The 11436-nt window shown below is 35.0% G+C and overlaps 2 protein-coding genes and 1 pseudogene across 2 annotated transcripts; 1 reads left to right on the forward strand and 2 right to left on the reverse strand.

The window, feature by feature from the left end:
• Positions 1-1426: 1426 nt before the first annotated feature.
• Positions 1427-2603, forward strand: LOC104747345 (gibberellin-regulated protein 7-like). Its single transcript, XM_087487679.1, has 2 exons — positions 1427-1612; positions 2108-2603. Exons 1-2 carry the CDS (start codon positions 1534-1536, stop codon positions 2353-2355), a joined length of 327 nt encoding a protein of 108 aa, XP_087343805.1. The 5' UTR covers positions 1427-1533; the 3' UTR covers positions 2356-2603.
• A 1333-nt stretch (positions 2604-3936) lies between these two features.
• Positions 3937-6509, reverse strand: LOC104747346 (uncharacterized). Its single transcript, XM_010468973.2, has 5 exons — positions 5715-6509; positions 5088-5346; positions 4851-4958; positions 4522-4766; positions 3937-4348 (listed from the first exon to the last, which is right to left on the reverse strand). Exons 1-5 carry the CDS (start codon positions 6161-6163, stop codon positions 4243-4245), a joined length of 1167 nt encoding a protein of 388 aa, XP_010467275.1. The 5' UTR covers positions 6164-6509; the 3' UTR covers positions 3937-4242.
• A 2369-nt stretch (positions 6510-8878) lies between these two features.
• On the reverse strand, positions 8879-10643 carry LOC104748708 (uncharacterized; annotated as a pseudogene).
• Positions 10644-11436: the final 793 nt, after the last annotated feature.

Below are 11436 nucleotides of genomic sequence, written 5' to 3' on the forward strand. Positions count from 1 at the left end.
CTTGACAAGGTACTAAGCTATGGTGCAACTACAAGTTTAAGTAATTATGGGCATCTTATTTTGAGGTACTAAGCTATGGACATGATTCGATGGAATAACTGAATAAATGTAGAATAATCATAAAAGAACTGAAAAATTAGTTTTAAACTTTTAATAGATAAACATATTTTGAACTTCCAAATGTTATTGAAAGTAAATCACTTTAAAATCGAACACGTTAATTATATGTAGTAAATCACTTTAAAATCGTAAAACGTTTTCAAAACATATGTTTAATATTGAATCAGTTTGTTCTTCTTCTTTGGCAATCCAATCCTCGACATGATGACCATTTGCATATATTACCGCCATTTGACATGTTCCTATTAAGTATTCTTTGTTTGGACATGTTCACTAAATCAAACTGGTTAAGTGGGATTTACAAAATTAGAGGAATCGAACACGTTAGCTACTACATAAACAATATTGCAGTCTTGTATCCCGAGACTTATATCCGACTTAAGGATAAAAAATAATACATTTATTATCAGGTACGAGACTTATACTATATACGTCTTTAAGGATGGCAAAAGAATAATTTATTATCAGGCCGCAAGCCCGAGCCTTGGACTTGGACATGGTCGGCTCTATAGTGCATGCAAAGTTGGCAAACCATAGAAAATACTCTGACAAACTCATGTTATTACATCTGATCTGACCTGCAGAGTTGTTGAAAAATGTGCCGTTTACAAACAAATAAGTGAGAGAGAACAAAAGGGTCATCATCTCATGTGCGAGAAACCGCGTGGAATGAGGTCTTCAGGAGAACATTTCGTTAATTCCCCAAATGGTTTTTTTTTTTTTAGTCTTTTTAGTATATAACACATTTATTTTTCATCTATAATATAGATCTGTCACCAGCCTGTTTCCCTCTTTCTCTTCGTTACCTTTCACAACTTTATTCTTGAAAATATAACAACAATTGAATGATCCAATTCATAATAATTGTAAACATGTGAAACGGTGGCTCAAAAGATAAACTAATCTCTGTAATTTATAAAAAAGAAGCATTATTTAACTCGCAATACAGTCTGTATCTTACTTACTTTGTTTTTAATAATTAACCTTCGGAATGTATTCTTTTCATTTGTAAAGTACAGATGCAATGCAAGTATATTATTAATTTATAACAAATCAAAACGACATTTCTTTTTGTTCAGTGTGGTTGTGACAGATTAAAACTATGTAATTATTATTTTGAATAATAAATACATAAAGATGAAAAATGATTGTAAGAGTAGTGTGAATTTTTGTACGGTATTCTTAGACAAAAACTAGATAGCAATAACTGAACGAGTTGATTTTATTTAATAGTACGAAAACATAATTAAAGGTATAATACTGGATTTCTATTTAAAAAAATAAAATAAAGAAGTTGGTAGCTTTGCCTATAAAAGGGCAATAGAGAGACCACTAGAACAATAGAAACTTGATGATACTTGGATAGAAACTAACCATCATCACGACAACTAAAGAAAGGCAAAGAAAAAAAACATGAAGATAATTGTCTCCATCTTGGTTCTAGCTTCACTTCTTCTAGTCACTTCATCTCTTGCTTCTGCTACTGTCTCAGGTTTGTTATAAATCAATTCAAAACTCTTCTCTCTGTGTTTTTCTTTTCTTAAAATATATATTTAGAGTAATTGGTTTAGGTCATAATGTTTCTTTATGTTTTTCTCCTCTCTGTGTTTTTATCATATAACTAGAACATCATACATAACATGCAAATGAAATACAAAAGTTCATTGTTATATGATAAAAAACAATCATATATGTACACAAATTTGGGATGAACAGTTTCTTGCGATGGTGGTGTAGGAGGATCTAGAAGATGAAGATCCACAAGATCCATTAGTGGATCATCTAGATCCTTTTACATTGATAAGTGATGAGATGTTGCTCTTTGATGTTTGTTGGACTAGAAACAATTATATTCATTCTCATAATCATAACCCTTAGGACATTCTTGGTAGACTGAAGTAGTTTTTAAAACTATGATAGATACAAAATTACAAATCTAGATATTATATGTACTACTTTTAAAAATGATCTTGTGTGGATCTTGTAGATGCTTTTGGTAGTGGCGCAGCAGCCCCGGCGCCTCAGATCAAAGATGGACCGGCATTAGAGACATGGTGTGGACAGAAGTGTGAAGCGAGATGCAAAGAAGCGGGGTTGAAAGATCGGTGTTTGAAGTATTGTGGGATATGTTGCAAAGACTGTCAGTGTGTTCCTTCCGGCACTTATGGGAACAAGCATGAATGTCCTTGCTATCGTGACAAGCTCACTAACAAAGGCACTCCTAAATGTCCTTGATTCTAGCTACTTCTTTAATTCCAACAAAATTTTTAAATAAATAAATAAATCTGAGAGATCCAGTGAAAAATAAATGGATCTTCTGCATATGAGTTTTTTTAATGTTTTATTTTTCTTGTGTTAATTTGGTTTTAGTGATTATAATGTGGAATTATAAATTTATCACAACAATCAAAGCTATCTCATGATAGTATATGTTATAAAAAAATGTTGCTTTCTAAGAATATTTTTCATAGCTTTAACAAAAATTTCTTTGTTCTTTTGTAGTAAGTTTATATTAATGAAAAATGTTAAAATTATTTGCCAAGTGATCATGTTAGTGAAGAATATAATATTAAAATGTTAAAAAGAACTTTTTAATTCTAAATAAATAATTTTCTATCTAAGTTTGTATTGTACAATGAATGAGATGGTTCTATGAGGACTAGGAAGATAGAGAAGAGAAGATACGTGTTTGTTAAATAATTATGATGGGCCTGAGACTAGAGACAACTTTTACGATGTTCTTAAAAGACTGAGTAACGTGTTAGGTTCACCACGTGCTTCAACTACTTCCTTGTCTCTTTTTTTTTCTATTCTCTATAATTTTGGGCATATCAAAGAACCAATTTCTATAAATAACTTAGGTTAGGTAACTATTTATCAGAATTCATTTATCAAATGTATATTTGTGGGTTCTAATTAAGTGTCAGGAAATCAGTGTTAAACCTTTTTATAGTATTAGGAGAAGCTGAAAGTCTTAGGAATAAGAGATTCATGCTTGATGGCTTCAACTTTAAATCATAACATTTAGTTAGAGTTCACACTTGTAATAACAAGATCACCTATCACCTATTTCTCTAAAAGTATACAAGGAAGTTTGATATAGTCCAGTTGCAATGTGAGTGTGGAGAGTAGCCGCCAGTTTCTAATCCTACATTCATGAAACTTTTCAAATAGTCGAGAACTGCTTATGGAGTTAAATGTGTTTCAAGTGTCATGATGTTGGTCATTTGCAGATTAAGTATCCAGGCTAGAAGGTTTATGATAGTCCAAACTCCAAACCTTTAAGAGATTAGAGAGGAGATTGATCAACCATCGATGGTGGAAGTCACAAATATATGCTGATCGAAGTAAACCCTTGTGCTGCAGGTGAGAATATAAATAAAGGAAATTGATGAACCCTAAACAAAGCTCTAAGGGTCCTAAACAAAGATAGAGGGGTACACTATGTTCTCAAATTGATCAACAAGAAGGTACACTATGTTCTCTACACAACACGATACATTTTTGTTTTGGCTCAACGAAGTAAATTCTAGTAATACGAAGTGCTCGCATCCGTTTGATGAATGGGAATTAGATTGCTGTTTTCTTCCAAAGATTTATTCAAAAATACACAGTTGTACACTTGAAATTGGAAGCTCTTGGTTCTAGTTTGAAAAATCATGTTTATCTAAAGGAAGTGGGTTTCGTTTATGGGCTCCTGCATTCGGAAACCGGCGAAAAATTAAACGAAGGCTTCACTAAGGTAAACTGTTGTGCCAAGTGCAGAAGGGCCAGGTCAAATGAACCCACTTGCCACTCCTATTTCTGAGCCAAAAATTGCAGGACGAACTATACTTAATGACCAAACGAGTATATTCCTAATTACAATTACACTTAGCTTTATTGCTTTACAGGTCCAATCACACAAACTGCAATAGGAAAAATAATTTTAGAAGAAGTAATTTCTTATGTTACACTTTACCTCGCACATGATTTTCTGGCCAACTCCAAGTTGCATGTATGTGCAAGAGCTAAAGCTCGAAGGCTGGCCTGTCTCCTAGTCACTTGCACACTTTGTTGGTTTAAGAATGTCAAGGCCGGTGATATCCATGTAAGACAATGTCGGGATATATGAAGATAGCTTCAAGCAACGTTCTCAGTTCCATTTGCATCGCACGTCAAAGAAAGAACCTCCATCAGTTCCATTCGATATTCCAAACCTCTGAGATAATGTCCCAGCAGCATGGACCTTTTAATAGAAAGCAGACAACATTGTATAAGATGTCTTTGACAAGAAAAACAAGAACACTATAAAGTTCCTTTTGAGAGGATTTATATGTGCAATCAGTGGATTTAGTTATATATATGAAATCCATGTAAAGCGTAGCGAGGGACTGAGAGAGTGAGCAAGGCAGTTCTAACCAGAAGAGGAGACGTGCAAGGTAGTCTCGAGTCAGTGAGATAAGAGGCTGAAACTGCAACGATGTGTTCTCTACAAGTTCAGCACAATCTTCATCACTTTTTGCTTTTACCGTTTCAGTAGGTGGGACTTCTGATGCTGGAAACTTGGAGTGCATCTTCGGTGATAGGGTTGCCAAAAGACCATGAACAACAGAATGAATTGTCTCTTTCACCTCGGGAGCCGCAGGTTCTGACAACTCAGCTACCTGTTTGAAATAAAGTTTAGATGGTCAGAGAGAACCAGAAAGAGAAGCAAATATATCTCAAAAGCTCGAATATGGCTTCAAAACCTTCTCAGGTTGCAAAGATCTTAAGTAGTCCAGCAAATCATTCTTCTCTTCGCCAACAAATTGTTGCATTTGAAGGGCAGCGTTTTTTCGCCTCACTTCTTGTAGTTCCTATAATGCAGTGACCAGTGAGATCAAAACCAAAAAAGAAAAGGTCCCAGTGAAGAAAGTGACATCTGTGCGATGACTTATTTACCATCATGTTGAAAAGAAATAAAATGACTACATTAGAAACTACACCTTTTTCACAGAAGACAATTGCGACTGTAAACGGAAGATATATTCTTGAGCTTCAGAGGATACTTTGCCCAAACCTTCATCATCAATCATTTCAGTAAGGCTCTCAGCTAAGCTATTCCTTGTGGATGAAACATCATTCTCATCACTTCCTTTCAAATCGTATTCAGTATGTTCCGGTGCGTGGCTTTCCAAGTCTTCTCCATGCATATCAAGATTCTTTTCAAGAAAAAGCCGATACTCAGCATTCCGCAACGTATACCTGCAGATGTGTATTCAAAACATCAGAAAGATGTACTCGTATACTCTCTCATTTGATGAGACAATCCTTACAACATACAAGATACCACTACTATGTACTTATAAAGCTAACTTGGTATTACCACACCCAGTTAAACTGCAAATGTGATATCATAAAAGCAGATACACAATCTAATTCAATTCGAAACAGGCTGCATAGATTCAGCGCCACAACAAACCGTAAACTATGCCAGAAACAAACATCACAATGTTCAAAGAGAACATATCCTCTAATCCTAGCTCTTAAACCATTGTAGTTCACAACTAATAAAGACAAAACAGAGTTAAAAAACTTCAATTACAAATGAAATAGTATTGATGAGAACATACCCAGTCATCATAGATGAAACCAAAAGCTTAGACAAAGGTTCCCAAAGCGACTCAATATGAACTTGAAACCTATCAGATGGAAGAAGCCCCAACATGCCTGAGATTGTTCTTTTCATTGCATCCAAAGTAGTCACTGGAACATCCTTCTGAATCAAACTCACATCTAATGGTTCAATCTCTTGGATAAGATCAGAAAGGACACATTTTTTGGAAGGATTAGGCGATCGAGAATCAGAATGGAGAGTGAAGTCGTCGAGAGAGAAGCCATCGTCGCCACGATTACTACTGAAACTGTTCGAAGAAGTTGCGGAAGAAGCAGTGATAGTTGTGAGAGCTCGGAATCTCCGATTGAATCGAGGGAGAAGGAAGATGAAAGGAAGTGGCTTTGTGGGTTTACGGACAAGTGGAGGAAGAGAAAGAAAGAAGGAAGAAATAGTCGTTGTCGCCATTAAAGGTGGAAGCTTTAATGGCGTAATTGTACGATTTTTCTTCTTCTTCTTCTTCCTCTTCCTCTTAGCATCAAAACAAACCCTAATTCCTCTTTTGAGCTCTCTGTTTTATCGTCAGCCACAAAACTAACCGGAACGTGACAAAAACGATGAATACGACAAAAACAACATCGTCAACGGACACGGTTTGGTGCTGTCCGGTTTAATGTCTTGCCAGCTGCTGGTCCATTGGTGAACCTGTGGGATCGCGGTTTTGTCATTCCATGTCCGGTTAAATGGCTGCTGAAGTAATTTCTATTTAGAAATGAAGTAGGAACAGCTTGAAGTTATTCAAAATTGAAAACTTGGGACCGATTTCAACTGAAAGTAAAAAAAAATAGGATTGTATATGGATGTAATTTTATGGAATCTGTTGGATTTGGTTTTATAAAACAGAAATTAAAAAGAAAATTGAAAAATGTCACTTTATATTACCAGATTTTTAAATTATTAACCAAAGAAATACATTATTATGACGGTAATTTTTTTTTTTATATATACCTGATCGACTGATCCAGTCCATCTTAGAAAGAACGCACGAAAGTGCTACCATGTGCACTCCCCGCGAACATCTAAATGTTGGGACTACCATAATGTCTACCCCTAAGTTTGAAATACTTTTCAACTAATGTTGTCCAAGTTATATATGCAATTATTGTTTCTTTATATACAAAAGTATAAAGATATACAAATGTCTATAAAACACAAAACTACCTTGATGATATTTTTGTTCCTGAAATCATCAAGGAAGTATAAACAATATGAATAACTTGAGTAATCTCCTAGGAAATAATTTCACACATACTTATTCAAAAAAAGAAAAAAAAAATCAAAGATACGATACGATAGTGTTTGTAGTTTCAAGAGAATATTGATGAACACTAAACAAAACATTAAATTTTCTTAAACAAAGAGAAGCTGTTCGAATTGATTCGCTTCTAAGAAGGTTCACTATGTTCTTTACACTTAGCCCATACATTCTCATTTTAAATTCAATCAATTCAAAATCAAAAACGTTACTGAAACTTATTTTTGTTATTTTTTTCGTAGGAAAGAAAGTAGTCTATCAAAAAATGCAGCGGTGGCTAAGGATAAATACGTCGCACACACTAACTCTTATAGTTCAATTGAAATATTGAATTCGACACCAAATTAAAGAAACAAAAAAAAGAAAGCTCTTTCCTACATTATTGTTATCATCATCAGAGCCGGCCTATACGGTGAAGCAAAAGCTTTAGGCATAATTTTTTTTTTTGTAATTTTAATTCATCATAACCAAATTATAAAAGTGCATTACATGGAAGCAATCAAGCAAATAATTCCATTAAAATGGCAATAGAAAGTAGAAACAGAAAAAGTATCCTGAACCAAATGAAAAAATATAGCAGAAAATCAAATGAAAAAACAAAGCGGAAGAAAAAGAAAAGACAGATATAAAAAACATATGAAGTAAAGGTAAGATACGTTGATACGTCGATCTCATATAGCTTATCGTTTCTGAAAATAGGGGACCGACGTACTATTTCCCTCTCGAAACTATCATATTGTGCCAGTTTCCCATCGATCTTTGACTTCTTACCAGTTCTCCTTCGGACTTATATCCTCCGCCTATTTTTCCCCGAATCCATACTTCTCTGCCTATTTTCCCATCGAACTTAAACTTCTCATCTAATTTCCCATCGTATTGGTTTTAACGGTTTATTCTTTTGATTAACCAACCACAAACTTTATTAACCAAATTAAACCCTATTAAACCGGATTACAACCCGATTACATAATTAAACATAATTTAACCTAAAAATAAAAAAATCCCCAAATCAAAAGGACATTGAGGACACGTTGTTTTGAGGAAACCCTAATCTTGTGATCATCATAAGCCCTGGAAATGGTTTTACTACCGGGAGGGACCAATTTTGAATGACATACACTGCACTCAGCTATACCGTTCTTCATTTGTCTTTCTCAATCTGACAATCTCTAGACTGAGTCAAGCCTGATAAACAACAACAACTCGTGAGTAAAGCGTTCCAAACTTTAAGCAAAAGGCAATCTTAAAACAGAGATTCAATAGCATTACCCAAATCTAAACCCACAATCAGATCTCAACAGCTGAGTAAAATCTCAATTCAGTACAAACAATGAGCGAAAAATAGATCACCACGTGATGTGATCCAACAGTCTCTTCTTCCTCAATCTCCGATGAAAGATTGAGATTTTGTCTGAGGTTAATCCAAATCACTTCATCTTCTTCACAGTTCCAGTCATAACTAAACGCTGGGAATTGGAGATTGGAGAACACCTCGCAAGAAATCATGATACAGGCAGCGAAACCGAGAAGTGTCGGTGTAAACCTGATCGGAGGTAGGCTGATCTTTGTACATGTCCCATGGGATCGGTTGTCAATTTCCAGAGAGAAAGGGGAAAAATTGATTTGGGAATTTTTTGATTTTTTGGTTAAGTTACGTTTAGTTATGTAATCGGGTTGTAATCCGGTTTAATAGGGTTTAATTTGGTTAATAAAGTTTGTGGTTGGTTAATCAAAAGAATAAACCGTTAAAACCAATACGATGGGAAATTAGATGAGAAGTTTAAGTTCGATGGGGAAATAGGCAGAGAAGTATGGATTCGGGGAAAAATAGGCGGAGGATATAAGTCCGAAGGAGAACTGGTAAAAAGTCAAAGATCGATGGGAAACTGACACGATATGATAGTTCCGAGGGGGAAATGGTACGTCGGTTTTGTGTGCGTTTCACGGCTTGGCCCTTTTCTGTACGTAGGCACGTTGCCTAACCTAACTTCTAAACGCCACTTGTAGCTGTCTGCACATTCCATCGAACAAGCGTAGACAATAGTTGAATCTAACTCGGAAGTAGCCTTAAGAAACTGAGGGAACATGCATCGGTTTTGACAAACTATGCATAAAGGTCTAAGCATACCAGTATTTGGAACTAGTTCACCTCCCAACTACTCTTTCCCTGGCTTGAAGTGATACATGTCTCCAAGTACACACTTGATATGGAGTGTGACCCCACAATCATCACAACCATAAAACCATACGTTTGGATTTGTCTTTCCCTCACAAATATCACACCACATTTGACCGCTCGAGTTTCCAGCACCATGATTCAAAGATAAAGAATGATCATCGCATCTATGTTTCACTTTTCTTGGTAACGTGGCACACTCCATGCTTAGAGCAAACTCGCAAACAGTACAGCTCAAGACATACTTTGACTCTTCACCACATGCTCCACATGTCTTATGCTCTCTCGACGTGCGGTACAAGGGATGGGGATGCAATTCATGGTGAAAAGGCTCGCGAATGGTACTGCACCGCAAATCTAATAAAAAACCCATTCTTTTTACAATAGTGAGACTGACAGCAGTATCTGAAGCCATCAAAATGTTGAAGACAATATGTACATTTGAAAGGCTTATCCGCCTTATCATCAACCAGTAGACTAAGCTTGTGGCTGTGAAAGATATTTCGTTTCATACGAGGAAGTCTAGAACATATTTGATGAATGGAGAACTCACATTGCACACATTTGAAGAATGGATCAGAATTGATGGGAATGACGCAAGCATCGCACACCTTTTCAAAATCAGCCGCATCACAACCAGCATTATCGAAGAGATTATGGTCATGACTGAAATGAATGATTTCGTGGTTACTATTTATGTATTTGTAAGAACGTTCAATTTCTTTATCTTTCGGCTTATCTTCAAGTTCCTCTCCATCCCACACATCTTCTCTTGTCGCACACTTTGAATGAACAACATATTTCGTACAATACAAGCAAGAGAAAGCTCCAAATGTCCAATCTACCCTTTTGTGACAAATTCCACATTCCCAATCCCTAGGACTGATGTGGCATTCGTGACGATTGATGGTTATGACTCGGGGCAGATTGACACAATCTCTGTGCAGCATGAAATCACATTCAATACAAATGTAAGGATTATGGTCACCAACCATCCCACATGCATTACAAGTGAATAAGACCTTTCTTGCCAGAAGGGTGAATTCATGGTGGTGGCTCTTCGGTTGATATATAGTACGCGGTGGCTGAACTATCGAACAGTACAAATCAATACTAAAGTTACATGAGAAACAATGATATATCTGATCACCAAGTTCCTCATCACAAAAATTGCATACGTCAACATTATAGTCAACTGTCTCGGCCAAGACTTTCTCGAGAGGATGTCTAGAGTGAGAGATGAAGTTGACAATGTCTGGGAAGTCGATGCATTCTTCATGTGCCCCAAACTCGCAGCTTGAACAGTAGTAGCCGAAGCCAGATACTTTACCGCATCCATCGCATTCGTGTGATCGATTTGCCAATGACCGAATTTGAAACTCTTTGGCATACTTCAATTCTACGACTCTTAACGGATGACTGCAAGGAATCTTGACTCTATGATTTTGTTGATCCATAGTGGGTCTGGTCCGTCTGGAATCAGCTTGATTTTTCGTTGGTTAAGTTGAAAAATCGAATATCAAAAAGCAGAAGTTTGTATTTTCTTTTTTTTTCTCATACTTAGGGTCCGAATGGTGACTGCGGTTTTGGTTGTACGGGGAAAGCGGTTTTGGAGTGCGGTACGGTTCAACTGCGGTACGTGCGGTTTGCGGGACAAGTGCAGTTTCTATAAAATAAGCGGTACAGAATGATATTTGATTGGTGAAAAAACTATTTGCGGTTCAGTATTAATTGTGTGAATGGTAAAAAAAGGAAAAGCGGTGCGGATTACATATATTATAAATAAATTTATTAATAATTAGTATTCATAAGTTATTAACATTTTGGTTCTTTATTTTTTATTTATAATTTAAATATATCATTTATGAACTTTAAATATGAAATTTTATTATAATTAAAATTTAATCATGTATATGTTTATTCAATGTTAAAAAAAATAAACAAATTCAATCATAACAAATATTACACAATAAAAAGAACTAGTATGGATTATATTTTTTTCAAATCTAGTTGTTAATATATAAATTTTTTAATAAATTCATTTATTGTTAAGAAAACTTGATTTATGGTTATACATTCATAATACTAAAATTACTTTTATATATTACATTTTGAAATTTTATTTAAAGATAAAATGAAAAAATAATTTTTTTTCTTGAACATGCATTCTAAAGTAATAATTAATATCTATAATAAAAAATTATAAAATATTTTCACATGTTTTTCAATATTTAACTAATAATAGTAATA

Source organism: Camelina sativa, chromosome 15 (genome assembly GCF_030686135.1).
Source record: "Camelina sativa cultivar CO46 ecotype springtype chromosome 15, ASM3068613v1".
NCBI classification, from domain to species: domain Eukaryota; kingdom Viridiplantae; phylum Streptophyta; class Magnoliopsida; order Brassicales; family Brassicaceae; genus Camelina; species Camelina sativa.

Coding starts and splice junctions, on each gene's coding strand:
- LOC104747345 (XM_087487679.1), top strand. CDS start 1,534: ATGAAGATAATTGTCTCCATCTTGGTTCTAGCTTCACTTCTTCTAGTC. Junction 1,613..2,107: donor TGCTTCTGCTACTGTCTCAG/GTTTGTTATAAA, acceptor TGGATCTTGTAG/ATGCTTTTGGTAGTGGCGCA.
- LOC104747346 (XM_010468973.2), bottom strand. CDS start 6,163: ATGGCGACAACGACTATTTCTTCCTTCTTTCTTTCTCTTCCTCCACTT. Junction 4,959..5,087: donor AATTGTCTTCTGTGAAAAAG/GTGTAGTTTCTA, acceptor ACTGCATTATAG/GAACTACAAGAAGTGAGGCG. Junction 4,767..4,850: donor GATCTTTGCAACCTGAGAAG/GTTTTGAAGCCA, acceptor TATTTCAAACAG/GTAGCTGAGTTGTCAGAACC.